We start from the raw sequence: 18,256 nt of genomic DNA, 5'->3' as shown, positions 1-18,256 counted from the left end.
ACCTAAGTGTGTGGGTTGAAAAAAAAATAAAAGGAGGCGAACTCGTGTTTGCAATCAAGCTGTGCAAAACAACCACATATTTCGAATGCGTGGTCACACCCCCCTTAAATATTCTGCAACCCCTGTGCTGACTGACCATACCTAGGTTTTAAGTCGTTAGCAGGTGTAAACCCTAAGGGCGTCTAATTAGTGTCTGAGTCACCTGGACGGGTTGAGCTTTTTTTTTTGTTTTTATTATTTTCTTGCCTGCCAAAGAGAACACCGTTTGCCGGCTTTGCAAAGAAACACCGAGGCCAGTGATGCCTCCCAGGAAAAAGCGAGTTTTGCAAGAGAAAGAAGGCAGCGATGGCCCGCCACTGGCTGCGGTGCTACATGTGGTGAAGGAACCTGGTGTGGTGAGACTTGAGGCGCAGGAAACCCCCAGCGCCGAACCCCTTCCTAATACCGGGTCCACGGGGCGGCAAGCGGCCGATCGAGGGGACGCCCCTGAGCAGCGCCTACGGCGGAGAACGTATAATGTTCGCCCCGCGGCAGCTTCGGGGTTCAACAGGCGGGAGACGTACGTGATCAGCGGCCCCGCAGCCTTGGATGACGACTCGGGCCCTGAAAGGGCGGCGGCCCAGCACGGGGACGGCTCTTTCTTCGTGGGCCAGGCGGAAGACTGGCCCAAGGGAATCCAGGCCGAACCTCTGGCAGGTGTCCAGGATCCGCCCAAGGCTGCAGGTTTGGCCATTTTTGTATCCAGTGGAGTTTGGTTGTCCGTGATTTGGGAGGGGGGCCTGCGGGATCAGGTTCATTGCATAATTCAGTGTTATCGGAGACACCATGCATACATCCTGTGAGATTATTTCTCTTGCATTCTGGGAGTTGTAGTCTTGGTCACTTCAATTGAATATGGCGGATTACATGTAAAGCAAAGCCCACTACTATACCAGGCCAGCCCCGCATGCCATCTAGTAACTGTATTCCCTCATCAATCAAGTGGCTTTAAATTGTGAAAGCAGCAAGAACTGTAACACGCTGTAACTTCAGTGAATAATTCGGTCATCAAGAGAAAATATGCAGGTAGATATATGGGCCAATCGTTATCTACACAAAAGCCATGATTATTGATTGAGCTAAGGCACATGCATTTTCAGGGCAGGGACATGCTGGTACTACTAGACAGTCACTTGGGAACAGCTGTGAAATGGTGTGTTTCTGCTCGTATGATATTAGTGCCTGGCAAATGCCTAATTATACAGAAATGCTGGCTTTTCCAGTGCTTCTTTTTAACATAATCTCAGTGCAGAGAACAGATGCAAGGATACACCTGTTGCTTATAAATCAGTAGGATAAAGGCAACCTTGGGTAGAACATTTTACTTGCACCGGGAGCTGTTGACAGCTGCAATTGCTCCTCCGAAGACTGCCGGGAAATAACTGGCAGGCCAACGTTTAGTGTTGCGTGATAGAGCTTACCCAAAGAAATACCTGGAGTGTGTGTGGTCTGGGGGCGGGAGGAGAAGGCACATACATGGGTGGGAATGGTCCTGGGAGGGCAGCATGTTGATTTTTAAAAAGCTAAACAGGAACCGCAAGCTGTGTCTCCCTCTCACGTCGTGTGTGTACTCCACACAATAGTTTCGGGTCACTAGCCAAAACTAAAGCATGGCAGCTCATCCAGCTAACTCCATGTCCCTTGGCACGATGTGCTCTAGTTAAGGGATTTCCTCTAACACATGTTACCTTGTTCTTAGTCCAATTGACTCAACTTAAGTGACCAAAGACTAAATCTCCCAGAATTCATTAGGCGGAACAGGTTATTTGCACCTCCCCATTCCAGTAACATCTTGCTCATTGCGGAATACATATGTTTTTTTTTTTTTTCATTTTAAGGGTGGGGGGATTTGCTTAGACCTTTTTATAAGGGACTGCTTTTGTCTGATTATTTTCTGCTCTGGTCTCTTGTAGAAAACAACATCATTGAAAAAAAAGTCAGGGGGAGAGCGAAGAAACCTCAGGTAACTCGTGAGTGCTTTTGCTTTACTATGTAAACTGTTGATTTTGTGCCTGGATGGATGGTTCATGCCATTTGGTCCATCACTTTTCAGTCAAGAAACAAATGCTTTTCTGGGAGTTGTTGTTTTGGCTGAGAGACAACCTGGACTTGAGCCCGCCCAAAGCAAGTGATTTGTGGTAACATGGACTCCTCTGTTGTGTGTAATGATGGGCCCGATATTCAAAGGCCTCTAGAATGCACTCTTTAGTTTGCTATTTCTCCCGCTCTATGTAGTTTCTGAATGCCCCCATGTCATTTGTGGAAATCGGGGGCGCAACAAAACCTATGTTTTCGGATGGGGTCTAAGTGTTAATGGGAGGGACCACTTCAGAAAATAGGTGCGGCAAACTCGGAGGCTCCACTCTGTTGGATATATTTTTTAGAGGGTATACACCTAATCCTGTGGCATTTTGTTGTGTTAACGCACTGCCCTATTTAGTGGTAATGCTCCCCTCAGAATATACCCTAAGGCCTGTATTTCCTCCCTGGGCCTTCCAAAATAAGTTACCAGACGTATTACTCTTATTTGACGGTGTCACTGTTTTCCCTCAGCAACCTATCTACGATGCTGAGCTATGCTCTAGCAGCCAAATCACAATTTCATTATGAATGAGTCATCAGGCTTACTATGAAAAACAAACATTCACTTCTGGTTCTACCACCTGTGGTAAAATGAATTCACACCTGCAGTAAAATGGTTCTCTTCCCTGGAAACTCCCAATCTGTGCCACTGCACAGAAAACTCAACTGAATCCGTTTTATTTTTAGTAACTTTTTACATACACTGTTATTTGGATCTATTCAGAAAACATGTCATGCGGTATAAACTTGGGTACAAAACATAACATTTTAATTATGTTATGGCACAGTTTGCGTTCAGTAGTAGACAACCTTGGTTTTTATCTTACCACCATCCTTGTACTCAGATAAACTTAGCAGCAGACGCAGGAAAAGAAAACGCAACAGCAAAGCCAACTTTTGAACCTCTATTCATTTCAAGCACTAAGAAGCATTATTCATGAAAATAACCAATTGCTCGTGACTAATGATCTAAAATACATCCAGGCATCCACCTCACTTATGACTTATTATTATTATCTTGGAAGTTGGTGAGATTCCTGTGCTTCTACCTCCGGAAAAAACCCTCTGTTGCCTTGGCACCGATGAGAAATATTGCGACCCGGGCAGTCCACAAGAAGGACACGACTTGGATGCCAGGATCTCTACTTCTCCAGTCTGCTGCCCGTCTCCCAGGAAGTTTCTGAACCTCTGCACTGCACGTCTCCCAACAATCCTACATACTCCCCCTGCCCCCCCCCCCCTTTTTCTACTGCTGAGATCCCCTGGTCATCCCTGCAGGAGAAAACAAAAATCATATACTTTAAAATGAATGTGCTTACCCCATTGAAATATTCACATTTGAAAATAAACATTATATACATTAAGCTACGGCATCAGAAATTATGTACATCCCACAGCCTCTTACAATCAATATTCCCAAAATAGATGCAATAAAAATATTTAGAGATAAATATGTATTTTTTTAAAATCAGTTTTCATTTTTAGCAGTGGTCTGATCTTTATTAATGGTATATTCTTTTTTTTTTTTTTTTTTTTTTTTTCTTCTGATCACCATCTTTGAATATCAAATGAGTTTTTAGGGAACTGCTACCCCCGATCTAAGTCTTCCAATGTCAGTACCCTGCACTTTGCACTTTACATATTATGCTATGCACTTTACGTATCACACCTTCTCCATTCAAGTTTAGTGGATTTGACTCGATCTAGTCAATTTTGCGCATCACCTAGAGGAACAACTTCGAAAGAAAGTTGGCATTCAGCTTGACAACATTCGGATCAGTATTTTATTAAACCCTGGTCCCGCCATTTCCCTTCCTCCTTACATTCTCATCTCCCTCATGTCTTTACTTTTTAGTGCATCCTGTTGCTCTCCGGTAGGTCCGATTTTTCTATCCCCACATATCGCCTAATCACACTATCTGGAATATAGGCACTCATGAGATCAGAACATTATAACACAATTACATTAAATTGTCTCAAGAGATGCATTATTGTGGCAGCATACCTCAGAAGCACCAGTCACTTTATATGCAATCAACCGACTGTCCCTGTACCCCTCTAGGGAGGACTCTCATCCAACCACGAGCCATACATATATGTGAGCATATACAAATGCATTGTCACCTTAACCCACTAGAGAGAACCTTTCATTTTCACTTGTATGATATATACATACACATTTGAGAATATATAGTAGCAGATTACCCTTTATAGCCTCCAACTAATTGCTGCAAAGACTTGCAGTCTCTCATATTGGAATAGTTTACTTTGCAATTAATCAGTAGCATTCCTTCATGGTTTTATTTGTTCACTACTATAGGAGTCTGAATGGACAATTCGCCTCAATTTAAAAAAGTGTCACATTATAATATGCCCTTTGGAAAATATCAAATGCTTGTTTGTAAAACAATCTGGTATATTCATGTATTATGTTCCAATATGCTCCTTAGAAATCACAAGTGTTTGTTGGCTAAATGTATTGATGGATCCATGTACTATGATCCAAGTGTGCGACTCTGTGGGATAAAAAGGCAGTTGCCTTTTCTCAACACCAACAAAGCAGGATTATAACATTACCATATAAATGCCTAGTCCTCTACCATGTTAGACCTGATGAAACCCGAAAAGGGTGAAGCGCCTAGTCCTTTCCTCTGCACTGTCTGCTGCCCTCCTGGCCATGGATACTTGAAAAATAAAGTGGATTTTTCCATTGGGATTTGCCTTTACTTATATATACACACTTTGTTAAAGGGAAGTTATGGTTCAAAGTAAAACCGAAAAACCACTGAAATTTGGCAGTTATGGTAACATAAGCAACCGTAACTCGCGCCACCGTGCACTGCTAACACGAACACCCAGGACATCAAAGATGACATCACAAATGTCATTGATGACATCACATGTGCATTTACTTTTCATAAAAACTCTGTACAAGGGATTCTTATAATGCTGACCAAAAACTGTGAAGGATCATTGGGATAAATATCATGAGCTAATTAGTGCATTAAGCAATGCATTGATATAAATAGCATTCTATTATGAAGTTCTATCCAGTATACTAAGCTACTCATGGAGAAACATAGGCAGTGTGTGCAGCATACATGATGAAGGTGCCATATTGATAATCTTGCCATGTTGAATACTGAAATAACTGCTTTCTTATTAGTTTTGCGTACTGTGAAACATGTAATAAGTAGATAATAAAACCCACTTAATACACAATTACAGAAAAAACACAGAGATAACAACAAATATGAGTATATACAGGGACAGTGAAGTAAACATAAAAGCAGAAGTAGTAGCAGAAAGAGTTCATAACCTAACTGTCTTTATGCAGAGAAACTATTGCTCTGTTTCAAAGCTGCTACTTACCATATGTATGTGTATCACATGATGTGACTGCACCCAAAGGAAAGGAGAGTGAGTATAATGTATACAAATATGAGCATATACAGGGAAGGTAGAGTAATAAAAATAAAACTATGAGAAAGTGCTGATAACCCTAATGATTATCTTCATGCACAGAAAGGATTGCTCTCTTTCAAGCCTGTGTCTTCCGCTATGTATATGTTTCATATGATGTGACTTGACCCTAAGTCTACAAATATATACTACCTTTTTCAATTTTTACTTCCTGACTGTTACTGAAGAAAACTATGTGGCTTCGATATGTCTGTAAAGGATAAAAAGGGAGAGCCAGCCATGTGATGTCATCCATGACATTTGTGATGTCATCTTTGATGTCGTGGGTGTTGGTGTTAGCAGTGCACGGTGGCGCGAGTTATGGTTGCTTATGTTACCATAACTGCCGAATTTCAGGGGTTTTTCGGTTTTACTTTGAACCATAACGTCCCTTTAACAAAGTATTTTCACTGAATTTCATAGGTTTTTAGTAGCGCAACTTAACCATAATGTCCCTGACTTCATATACATGTAACATAGAACATACTAACCCCCTCGTAGTGATTTTCATGTCCGCGGACTACCGCCATGTCCGCGGACATATCGAAAGCGTGGTGAATGTAAATTTAAATGGTGTGCCCCATTTCCCCTTTGAAGTTAGCTCTGAAAAGAGGCATTTTTTTTTTTTACAGATGCTTGACAGACACCTGTTTTTATTTTCTTACTTTACTCCTAAAATCTTCACATAACCTTCTCCAAAGCAACCCTTACATTCCAAAATAGAAAGGCATTTCCCGTAAAAGATAAAGAAATGCCATCTTCTTTAAAATTAACAGCATTACTGGCATTAATATTCTCATTATTACAGAAGAACATACCAGCTCTAAGCATGAAGGCACACATGCCTCAGTTGATGGCACACCTAGCAATGTTTTGCTGATGACAAAAACCTGAACTATTGTCCCATATTGCCCTAGGTAGTAATCCAGAAAAAATTACTTTCGCATTTGGAAGGATCTTCATTACGGCTTGAACTAAGCGTTCCAAATCAACCAATAAAGTAGGGGCACTGACGTTGCCCAAATGGAAAGCACCATAGTGCAAAACTACCACATGCGGACTGTTCATCGTGGCCATATCCTCACAAACTTGTACAATTCCCTGTACATTGCAATCAGGCACAGTGCTCCACACCACCTCCACTCCTTTCACATCAAAGTTCTTTGTCACATGCCTGCATTGAGCGTACTGTTGTAAACCATACACAAACATATCTCCAAGCACCAACACCCTGACTTTCTCTACTTCTGCCATCTTCACCACACAGTCTCTTTCAACACAAATCCACAACCTCGACATCTGATTGGCTGATCCGTACAGTCTTCTTTCCATGTTGGATTTCCTGGAAAAACCCGGATGTAGCACGCCCTGTCCACGAACAGCCGCGGTGTCCGCGGACGGTGTCCACTTTACTCTCTGTGCCATTCCCTCATTGCATACAGCTAAGCAATCGCACAATACGAATAACGTCCTCAGAACACCCCCATTTTGTGAATTTTCGAACATTTCAGGACAATTATCATTTCATTATTCAACATATTAACATTACAGATATTATACTTTCATCTTGTACTCTGCACACAATGCTATGTTTCTCCATTAGTAGCTCAGTATACTAGATAGAATCCCATAATACAATGCTATTTATATCAATGCCATAATACAATGCTATTTATATCAATGCATCATTCAAAGCACTAATAACGGTATATTTATTGCAATATCCTTGACACTTTTCGCAACATTATAATAAAAATCCCTAGTACCCAAATTCCATGAAAAGTACATACACATGTGATGTCATCAGTGATTTCATCAATGACATTTGCGATGTCATCTTTGATGTCCTGGGTGTTAGTCTTAGCAGTGCACGTGGTGGCGCGAGTTATTTTTCATAGCTTAGCATAACTTGCGATTTTCAGGGGTCTTTCGGCTGTACTTGGAACCATAACGTCCCTTAAACAAACTTTTTTTTAATATCACGCAAACAATATACAAACATGGCGTGCAAAAACCATCTTCTCACAGATGGCTTTACACAGAATGTTGCAAAGTAAGAATTTATGCTCGTTCACAGTGAAGGTCAGCTGCTTCCATTTTTTTCTCGGGGCCCCGGAGAGGCTCACGAAGCGGACTATAAGGTTGTATTGTGTTTTGACCTTGACAGACAGAGATTGTGATGAAAGACTTCTCTTTTGAAGGAGTGTTGCTAAAACGTAAGAGAAGATAAGGATGACATTTCTGAAACAAAACCACTTTTATATATTATATCACTATGCGAAAGATCGTTCGCACACGCAGAGTCGTATTTTGGGACTGCACTACTCGTAGACAATGGAAATTGCAATTGTACTGTAAGTAACCCTTTAGATTATTTTATACCAAATATAATTACAATAGCGTAGCATTAAAGACCGCTCAAGTTGAACTTGTTCGTTGAAAGTGGCATAATGTTTTCTACCGCGCACTCACCGCCAAATTGATCCTCTGTCGTTTAAGGGCTGTGAAAAAGGCAGACGACACCGGGTGGGTTAATAGAAATAATTTAACCGGTCTATAGGCGGTCAAGCACTCTACTCGCTGTGCCACTTTACTGTAGCCTGTCAAGTGGCACAGCGAGTACAACGCTCTCTTTGACAACCGTGCATAGCTTGCTAATGCAGGTTCGAATCCCAGCAAGGCCAAATAGGAAAATATTATTTGTTAATATCTTCGATAGCAAATAGTTTCACGCCCTAATAAATAAAATGATGATTTTTAATGAAGATCGGCTGGTGAGACTAATTTATGTTTTTTAAAACAGGTATGTGGCCCTATTTTGCCTATGTCACGATTTACAGACTCCAGTGGATGAGGTCTTCAACTGCCAGGTGCAGGTCCAAATATGCAACGTCATGACCCTCACCATTTTATGGGACAATCGCCAAGGACCAATATGCCCTTACGCAGTACTAGCGGTTACAAACATACCAACCAATAGGGTGGTCTAATGGCTCGTTGTTGGAGCAACCTTCCGATTTATCAGATCGACCATTTACTGCTTTTATCATAAACCAACAGCCTATCTACCGCAAAGGAACAACACGTGGCTCAAAATAAACTTTTGCTGATCGACAGCAGAGACAATAGCAAATCGCTGAATATTCACTAAACATTTAATGTGAAATAAATGTACTTTACAAAATGTACAATCCTGCTGTTTCCTTTAAAAACAGTTTCATATTCCGAATTGTGGCGCACTGAGTTGTAAGCTGATCTAACACCCTCTGTACCTCAAAGGAACATTGCGTGCCTCAACATGAACTTTTGCGGATTGACAACAAAGACAAATGCAAATTGCTGAATATTCTCTAAACATTTGATGTCAAATAAATGTACTTTACAAAATGTACAATCTTGCTGTTTGCTTTTAAATCACTGTTTCATATTCCGAATTGTGGCACGCTGTGTTGTGACATAATGTGTTAGTCTTCCGGGTTCTGCGTAAAGTCACTTAGGACTGGAGAGGACTGGGCGCGTTTGATGACGCACCCTGTAACGTTACGGAGAGAGGCGGGGAATATGAATGCTTTGATAATATCAGGCTTAGGGGCGGGAGATATGATTTAGTGTCGCAAAAGCAAGTCAGCCAGGTCAATAGCACCAGTCATAGGATTATCACATAATGTCGGCGCACACCAGCCGGATTTATCGTTTCTTTAGTGGACAAAAAGTCGGTTGACGCCCATAGGAAATTGTACTATTAGCGGCCAAAAGGAGTGGTCTTAAAACACCCCAGTTTGTGTATTTACGAACAATTAAGTACACCGCGAGTGTTCATAACTCATTTGTACCTTCCTTGCGAACAAAAATGACACATACTCCGTCCTCTAAACACCCCACCATTTTGTTTATTTACAAAATGTCAGAACAGCCGTGTTCCCCGCGGACATCGAACGCAACAAAAACGTCTAGCACATAAAAAAAAAAAAAAAAAAAAAAAAAACATTGAACTTATCTCATACTCCCCAAACACTCTTACACACCAACACACGGCACTAAATACAAATTTTTATCCACGTTTCACCGCGCTGTACGCGGTCGACGGCGAATACAAGATGGCGGGCGCCACAGAAAATATGACGCGCCCCTCGCCGTCCGTTCAGCGAACACGTCGCATGTCCGCAGACATGACGCAAGGCCATGGGCCAATCGGGGTGCTGTCCGCGGCGCGAACAGGGAAGTCCGTCCGCGAAGCGAACACAGATATCACTAATTTTTTTGCCTTACGTTTTGGTCATTTTATAAAAAATTACTGGACGGATTTACACCAAATTTGCAAAAGCACGCTTTCGGGACCAAACCCCCACTCCTGCCGCAAATTTGGTGTAAATCCGTCCAGCAGTTTGGCCTGTGGCCTTCGCAAAGTTTTTTCCCATTATGTCTATAGGGGGAAAAAAAAAAAAGTTTTGGGCCCCCCCCTATAACTTTTGCAAAAAAATTCAGAGTGGGCCATATACTTTTTTTGCAAAGTTTGGTGAGGATTCGTCCAGAGGGAGAAGTTATAAGCCGCCCAAAAAATGCTCTTCCTATGGAAACACCAACTTAACCATAACTACATGGACGCTACCGCGTCCATGTAATATATATCCGTAAAGAACGTTGTAAAAAGGACGTTATGGTTGCAAGTAAAATCCCAAAACCCCAGAAAATCGCCAGTTATGTTAAGCTAAGCAACCATAACTCACGCCACCACCGTGCACTGTGAAGACAACACCCAGGACATCAAAGATGACATCACAAATATAATTGATGACATACAAGCAGGAACCAGGGTCCTAAAACACTATAACGGGACGCCACAGGCATCCCGCTGTAGGAAGGAAAATCCTTTTACAAGACAGCCAACATGGAAAGAGAAGGCAGGGCTCCGCACACAGCCCCTCTTCCTTTGCCATGGCTGCCTGCTAAACCCTATGAACATATTACCACAAGCACCTTTTTTCCCTTTCAAACCTATCCTACCTTCGAATAACTTTACCACATAGCTGGTCCCAGGTAGACATAGCCACTTTAGCACTATTTTTCGTCCATAGCGGTTATGGCCAGTAGCCAGATTGTCTGCGTCATGACCTTGTGCCATGACCCAGACAATCTGGCTACTGCCCACGGCCAAAGGCTATACCTCAGTCACCAAAGGTATATGACTATTTTCTGTACCTACATTATTACACTTGTAAAAAAATAAAACACAGGCACATTTGCAAAACCATGCTGTAATGTCCTTGCTAATGCTCCTCATGAGTTTGCTCGAAATCCACCCATGTTTTTTTTTTTTTTTTTTTTTTTTTTTTAAAACTGTCAAAATGTATGTACATACAATGTCGTATAAATTATCCCCCACTTGACAAAATCCATTCAGTCTTTACACAAACATTGAAGGTTGGGTCTATAATCTTTTGTCCACATTCGTCAAATAGCAACAAAGTTATAAGCCATCCAAAAATGTTAGGACCCCCCACCTTGAGAAAATCCCCCCAAACTTTAGAAAACCATTATCTAGATCCAAATGTTGTGCAGATTCTTCAAATGACACCAGGTGTATATGCCTTTAAAATATTTTGGGACGCCCCCCGCCCCCACTAATTATGCCCCCTCTTGACAGAATCCCACAAAACATTGCAAAACCATTCAGGATTAGTTCTAGAATAAAATTCCAAAATTACATGCAGTTTCATTGGATGGCGCAAAAGTTATAAGCCATTCAAAAACTGCTTTTCCACACCCTGTAATGCAGAAATGGATACAGATGTCTTAGGACATCTTAAGTGTCCGCGAACACCACCGCACTGCCCAAGGACATCTGGAGTGTTTGCAGACTTTCGTGTGGGGGGGGTGAATCAACCAGTTTTTTAGGCTTCTTATGGCCCAATCCAATCCACATCCCCAGAGATTGGTGTTTGTTGAGTTTGACAAGTGAAATGCTGCTTTTTAAAACTTGTTTTCACTGCGCTGTCCGCGGACCCCAAAGGAGTCAGCGAATCCAAAGGCGGGCTCTTTAGGAAAACCGACGCATTTCACGTTTTCCCACCAGCCAATCAGCAGGAGCGTCCCGATGTCTGCAGACCACACAATTTTCTGGCCAGTCCACAGACAGTACAGCCAATCGGAAGCCAGTCCACGGACCGAACAGGGAAGTGAGTCCGGGGAGCGGACATAGATATCACTAATTTTTTTTGCCTCACGTTTTGCTCATTTAAAAAAGAAACTACTGGATGGATTTACACCAAATTAACAAAAGCACGCTTTCGGGACCAAGCCGCCACTCCTGCTGCAAATTTGGTGAAAATCCATCCAGCGGTTTGGGCTGTAGGCGTCAGCAAAGTGTTTTTTTTTTTTTCCCCATTATGTCTATGGGAAACAAAGATTTTGGGACCCCACTATTACTTTGCAAAAATATTCAGAGTGGGCCATATACTTATTTTGCAAAGTTTGGTGAGGATTCGTTCAGAGGGAGCAAAGTTGTAAGCCACCCAAAAAGTGCTCTTCCTATGGGATTAGCAATTTAGTGGCTGTGTAATCTATATATGGAAGGCATCTGAAACGCACTCCAGGCGAGGAACAATCTCCACTGCATTGAGTCAAAATGAAAAAGCCAGACTTGCGTCGTAATAAATTGACAAATATTTTTTAATAAACGTTTGGACAGCAACAAAAACGGAAGCAGGACACCACGGGGCACATCCTACTGCACACGTGTTTCGCGCTCCACTCTGTGCTTGTTCACATGTTTAAAAATAAACTTTTGAGAACATTTTTTTTTTTTTTTTTTTTTTTTTTTTTTTTTTTACTGGTGATCCTATTTTATATATTTTATTTTAAGGTGTATCTTTTAAGCACCATTAAATCATTAACATTTACAACCAACATACAAAACATCTTTGTCATTTAATCAAATGTAAAAATGAAAAATAAAACCAAAAATAAACATACCAAGTACTGCATGTGCCCTGAAGTGGGAGAGTTCCTAGTAACAAGAGTAGAACAGATGACGCCTCGGGTATGTCCCGTCAATCATCCTTTCCACTACCAATGGACATAAAGCTGTCTTTGGCAGAATTCTTCCAGGCCGGGATTCCATGGGGCCTCCTCCAAAGGCCTCATCTTCATGACGTCTTGGGCTCCTTATCTTCACCCCCTTTCTTCATCCTCCAGGTGTCCAGCGCTCTCAGGATCCGGCGCTGAGGTGCCAAAGAATACATTTTCTAGAGTAAACAGAAAAAAAAAACAAATTAAGTACCCAGCACAATACATTTTTCATCCCTCTTCCACTGGAACACCTAAAAATAAAATTGGATTATTATCATTCAGCCATAGGTACTTGTCTGCCATGCTGGAACACCTGAAAATAAACCTATCATTATACAAATCAGAGACCAAAACTATTCCAAAAGTACACACCTCCACTCATTATATCTTCATACCTGAACCCCCTTAGTTCTTTCTGTGTATTATTAAGGTCTTGCATTGACTCCCTGGCTATGATAACCTTTCATTCTACACTTTTTTTTATTTATTTATTTTTTTTTAATTTTTTTTTTATACTAGTCTCAACTTGCTCAAGCCTCTTCACCTCATGTTGTGGGTGGAAAAGTTTGATTTAGTTTACATGGACCAACTGTTCCATTGTCACCTCACCCTGCTTTTTAGCTATTCTGTACACCGCGGGTGATATATTGTCTAATATTTGATATGGCCCTTGCCATGCTGCAAGAAATGTATGCCTGCCCGTTCCAAAATGAACTTCTAAACCGGATCTCCTACCTCAAACACTTTTTTGTTTTCGTAGATGTCTTCCTATCATAGTATGTTTTTGCACTTTCAGCTGCTTTTTCCAAATTAAGTTGCACAAATGCATGTTGTAAGTGCTTCCTCAACTCTTCAACATATTTGTGAATTGTGGCGGCATTTTCAAGTGTCTGCTCAAAAGTAAATGCTGTGGCAACACCATTTTTCTTCCTGTCAGTATTTCACAAGGGCTAGGATGTACTGATTTAGCGGCAGTCAATCTAATGGCCATTAATACTAATTACATCCACAATTGACCTGTTGCTCCTTTCCACCCTGCCTGAAGAGGAAGGGTGGTACAAAATGTGCAATTTCTCTTCACACCCTATATCTGCCTTACTATTGTCATTAACACACTAGTGAAATTACTTCCCCGGTCTGACTCTTTGGGGTAATGCAAATCTTTAAAAAATATGATTCACAATAAATGTGGCTGCTGTTTGGGCGCAGCAATCCAGTGCTGGAATGCACTCCACCCATTTGGACATTAAACAAACTACTGTTTATTTGTTTCCTCTGTCTGATCTTTTTACATGCCCGACATAGTCGATTTGCAAATCAGACCATGGGAGGGTCAAAACTCTTTTCATTAATGGGTCTCTATGCGTAGGAGAAGAAGGTTATAATTGTGCGCATACTAGACACCCTCTGGTGTATAGTTCAACCTCTTGGAATATGTGTGGCCAATAAGCATAATCTTTAAAAATGTCCAGTTTTCTTTGAACCCCTGTGTCCTGCAATTATCGCATCATGAGCATGATGTAACCTCACTCCCCGTAATGACAAAGGCACCACCCATTGGATTTGACCTGTTATGGATTCTCTAATCGTCAGTCCATCTTGTAACCTATTTCTTTGTGTTTTTTAGCAATACCCTCCACTCCTCATTCCCTTTACAATCTTCTCAGTCAAAAGATTTTTCTCCGCATCTAACGGAGATCATATAATATACCTAAAATCAGATCTTCCTTTTGCGCTTTGACTAAGTCTTGCAATGGAGTATCAAAACTCCATTTCACCACATGCTGCTCAATCACTTTTGGAGATGTGGAGCGTATCATCCAATTTACCTGTATTTCACCAAGCAGGTGTTCAATAGGAAATAACTCTCCCATCACTGCTCCAATTTTGGCTCACCGATTTGCCTTTTCATTCCCCTCCTTGCCCTCACCTGGTGTCTTCAAATGGCTGTGTATTTTCCTCCGGTGTATTGCCAAATCATTTTCTCATTTATATATGGCTTGAATCATCTTGCCATTTTTGAGGGGTTTCTTTTTATAAGTGAGCATACCTTTTACCTTCCAGCAAGGTAAATATTCTACATGACTATTTGTGCATAATCTAAATCGGTCACTAGAATTACTTCGGTACTGAAAGACCAAAGAAATATCGAGGCTTAGTACCACAAAATTAAATGCGCCAATCACGGGTCGAAAGATAAAAGTATCTTTTTTCTGTACAAAATTCAAAGCAAAACAGATGGCTATCTGGCTCCCAACACTTTGCAGTGTGTACCAGCAGACACAGTGAGGGGTGAGAGTGCTGGACATCTTAACACAGGTTCTTTTTATACATTTGCTGTTTAGATGAGGATTAGGCTTGTGAGCACAGACAACACTTGTATTGCAGTTCATACGAGCCACAAGGTTTCTTTGCATAGAACAAACAGTCTGCTCTCAGTCAGCCTAAATGTTGACACAACTCAAAGGTCATTCGGCTCGGCTGTCGTTGAAAACACAATCCACCATTTTAGGACACAAAACAAGAGTTCAAATCAAAATGGCGGATGATTCTTAAAATGGCAGCAAAGAGATTAGAAATTGGAGCATTTCAAACGCGGTTTCTGTGCAATGTGAATGGGCTTAGGCCAATGGTCCTATCAAGGAGGTATTATATGAATACAGTTTAACAAACCTGTTGGGTGTCCTGAGCCACGTTTGGACTATTATGCTACAACATTTGGTGCTGCGGGCTTAGAAAATCCAAGATGGCCAAAAAGCCCACATGTGCGCCAGAATCCAGGAGAACCACGCAGTTTGTGCGCACACCAAAATGGTTACCTAACTTGCCAACCACCAGTGTAAAGAAAGATCTTTGTTAACAAAATCCACTGTTACTGATGTCAAAAAGTTGCTGAAATCGTGGCTCACCGGACCACTTTAAAGATTCAACCCTTTTGTGGGGTTCCACATAACCATTTTACTGTAAGGAGCCCCATCAAAACAATGTTAAGCAAGGATTATTTACTACCATGTAAGAACCATTCCTGTTTAGAATGCATTAATCCAAGAAAGATCCCAAAATTGCATGCAGTACCCGCTTTTGACTGAGGGCGGCGCTAGCGGTCTAAACTCTGACAGGGAAACTGCATGTCAGGAGTTGCAGGAGAGGCCTTTACATCAAAGGCTGGGAGTTAATTAAAATCTTAACCACATGCTGTTCCCAGAAGACAATCTGATTTAATTAACAGGCCAAAGGCTGGGAAACCTCTCACCTCCAGAGATTCACACCAGGAGTTAGAATCTCACATGACCTCTTGATTGATAGAAGGCAGACCGGCTCGGAGCCTCCTGGAGACCACACAATAGGCTCTCGCACTTGAATAGAATATGTTGATTTTGACTGTTTCCTGTCAACAAAGAAAGACCTGCCTGCCAGAAGACACATGTGATCACTGACCCACCCAAGTCTTGGAGGCGGACTCCAACACTCTGAGAACTGAATTGAAAGCAAAATATAGATTTTACAGAAACACTGATAACTCTTTGTAATCAAATGACAGGAATGTATAACTTTGAGAGCCTTCATTTAAAAAATGTACCTTCGATTCAAGCCCAAACTCCAATTTGTGTGATGTTCTGGGGCAAAACCCTGCTATTTATGTATTCTACAGACTCTGTGTTTAAGCTAGAGACATGTTAATTTACTGGAGTATGTATGGACAGGCCGTGTACATGTGCACAAATCTGGAGAAAAATCTGATGTTGCAAAACCACTAAAAAGCACAAAATATTGCCATTTCTGAATGCAAGCCCCCAGGAAGAGCAGAGTTGGAACAGGGGATGCCTCATGTGATATGTGATGGGTGCATGTAATTTTAAACAAATGTGTACCTGTGCGAATATGCATTTGGGTCAGAATATAGATTGTGTGTAATTTGACAGGGGTGGGTTCTCTGTATCATAAACAGACCTCATCATGATGACACGTCATTTCATTCCCCCAATCAAGGGGAAGAGGAGGAAGTGGCCAATGACAAGTGGAGAGGGGTAGGGTCTAGAAAGCTAGCCTCTCCACCCACTTTCAAAACACATAAAAGCAGACAGTCAGGACAGATAGGGACATTCTATTCCATCTGCTGCGGGACGCTCTGCAGGGAAAATCCATACTTTACCTCCATCAACCTCCAGAGAGCCAACATAGAGACTTCAATCTATCCACCTTCAGAGACCAAGACTTTACTTCAGAATTTGTAGCAGAGAGGTCAACTACAAGCTAAATCACTCTTTAGCAGGCCTCAAATCATTGCCACTATTCACAGCCAGGCGAGTTGTTTGAATTCTTTGCAAGAACTCTTGCCATTTGCCAGAGAGCAGTGTTGTATCCAGAGAGAGACCAGCTGAACCGGAGACCGCTGTATCCGGACCCACAGACCTGATCAGAACCAGAGACCCAGACCAGACCAGCAGAGTAGAGCTGACCCAGACGCTGTGCGCAGAGACCGTCCGTGGCGAGTGAAGAAAACTTGACCAGATCCGTGGCGAGGCCCATTTGTATTTCTAAATATATTGTGAGTACCTAGCAGAACTGTGCAGAACCAATCTCTTAGCTAAAATAATCTAATCTAAGCTATTTTAATCTAAGTAGAACTGCCTCCTAACTGTCACCTGTCATTTGCAGAGCCGTCACCTGTCATTTTCTAGTTGCAAGCTGTAACCTGTCGCTTTGAACTTTTAAAAAATTTCAAATCCGAAAAACTACCTTTATTTAATAGTCCGTATCTCTGGAACCGTTTGGGCTAGGAACTTGGTTTCACTTTCCTCTGAAAGCTTAGAATCTTAGAATCTTACCTTTCCAACAAGCCTAGAACCGACTTCCTACTCCTTATACTTTCTCCGTAATCAAATTTGCGATTTGGATAAAAATCAAGCCACGTGCGAAAACAGCAGCTTCTTTGCTTTCCTTGTTAAAAATTTGTTTGCCTCTTAAGAACCATCCCTGAATCATTGCTAGAGTGAGCCTGGACTAATATTAACTAGATACCACTCACCCTGAACCTCTAGAGGGAATTAAAAGCATTTTAGCATATTTCTCACTTCATTGCCAGCACATATAAAAGCATTTTGGGCCTGTGTTTCAAACTTCTGTAGTCTAAGCTTGCTGGGGTGAACTGAATTACATTTGATTGCATTTCTGAGAACTGTGTGCTTTCCTTCCATTTCCTTGCATTGCATAAAGGGGGGGGGGGGAGTGGATTGCCAGAGAAAAGTGATTACATTGTTTTGTTGAAATCATATTGAGTATTTTCTGTATTGCATTTTCATTCAACATTGCATCCATCTGAACTTATATAAAGCATTCTCTACCACCTTATTCTTCTGTTCCTATTCACAAGTGTGCAAGTGCCAGACTATACATTATTGATTACTGCTCAGATTAAGTGTAATATCCAATTATTAATTTATCATAAAGTGTGATATATATATTGTTTAAATTCTCAAATAAACCTTTTTAACTTGCAAAACAGAACTACTTCTTGGCTCAGTGGGGTCAGGGGGATTCCAAGAGAGGGGTGTTATATATGGGTAGTCATCCAGAACGCATGAACTGGACATAAAGATATATC

The 18,256-nt window shown here is 41.5% G+C and overlaps 1 protein-coding gene across 1 annotated transcript in view; it reads left to right on the top strand.

Annotated features, from left to right (window-relative positions):
• Positions 1-224: 224 nt before the first annotated feature.
• The window catches only part of LOC138503122 (neurofilament heavy polypeptide-like), a 159,939-nt gene continuing 141,907 nt past the window's right edge, over positions 225-18,256 (top strand). Inside the window, exons 1-2 of the mRNA XM_069622640.1 lie at positions 225-723; positions 1,953-2,002. Coding sequence (XP_069478741.1) covers positions 300-723; positions 1,953-2,002 — 474 coding nt within the window. The 5' untranslated portion in view covers positions 225-299. The remainder of the gene's footprint in view (positions 724-1,952; positions 2,003-18,256) is intronic.

The sequence above is a fragment of the Ambystoma mexicanum genome, chromosome 11 (assembly GCF_040938575.1).
Source record: "Ambystoma mexicanum isolate Mex_15411 chromosome 11, UKY_AmexF1_1, whole genome shotgun sequence".
NCBI classification, from domain to species: domain Eukaryota; kingdom Metazoa; phylum Chordata; class Amphibia; order Caudata; family Ambystomatidae; genus Ambystoma; species Ambystoma mexicanum.
Note: the sequence above shows the minus strand (reverse complement) of the source record. Positions and strands in the feature narration are given on the sequence as shown.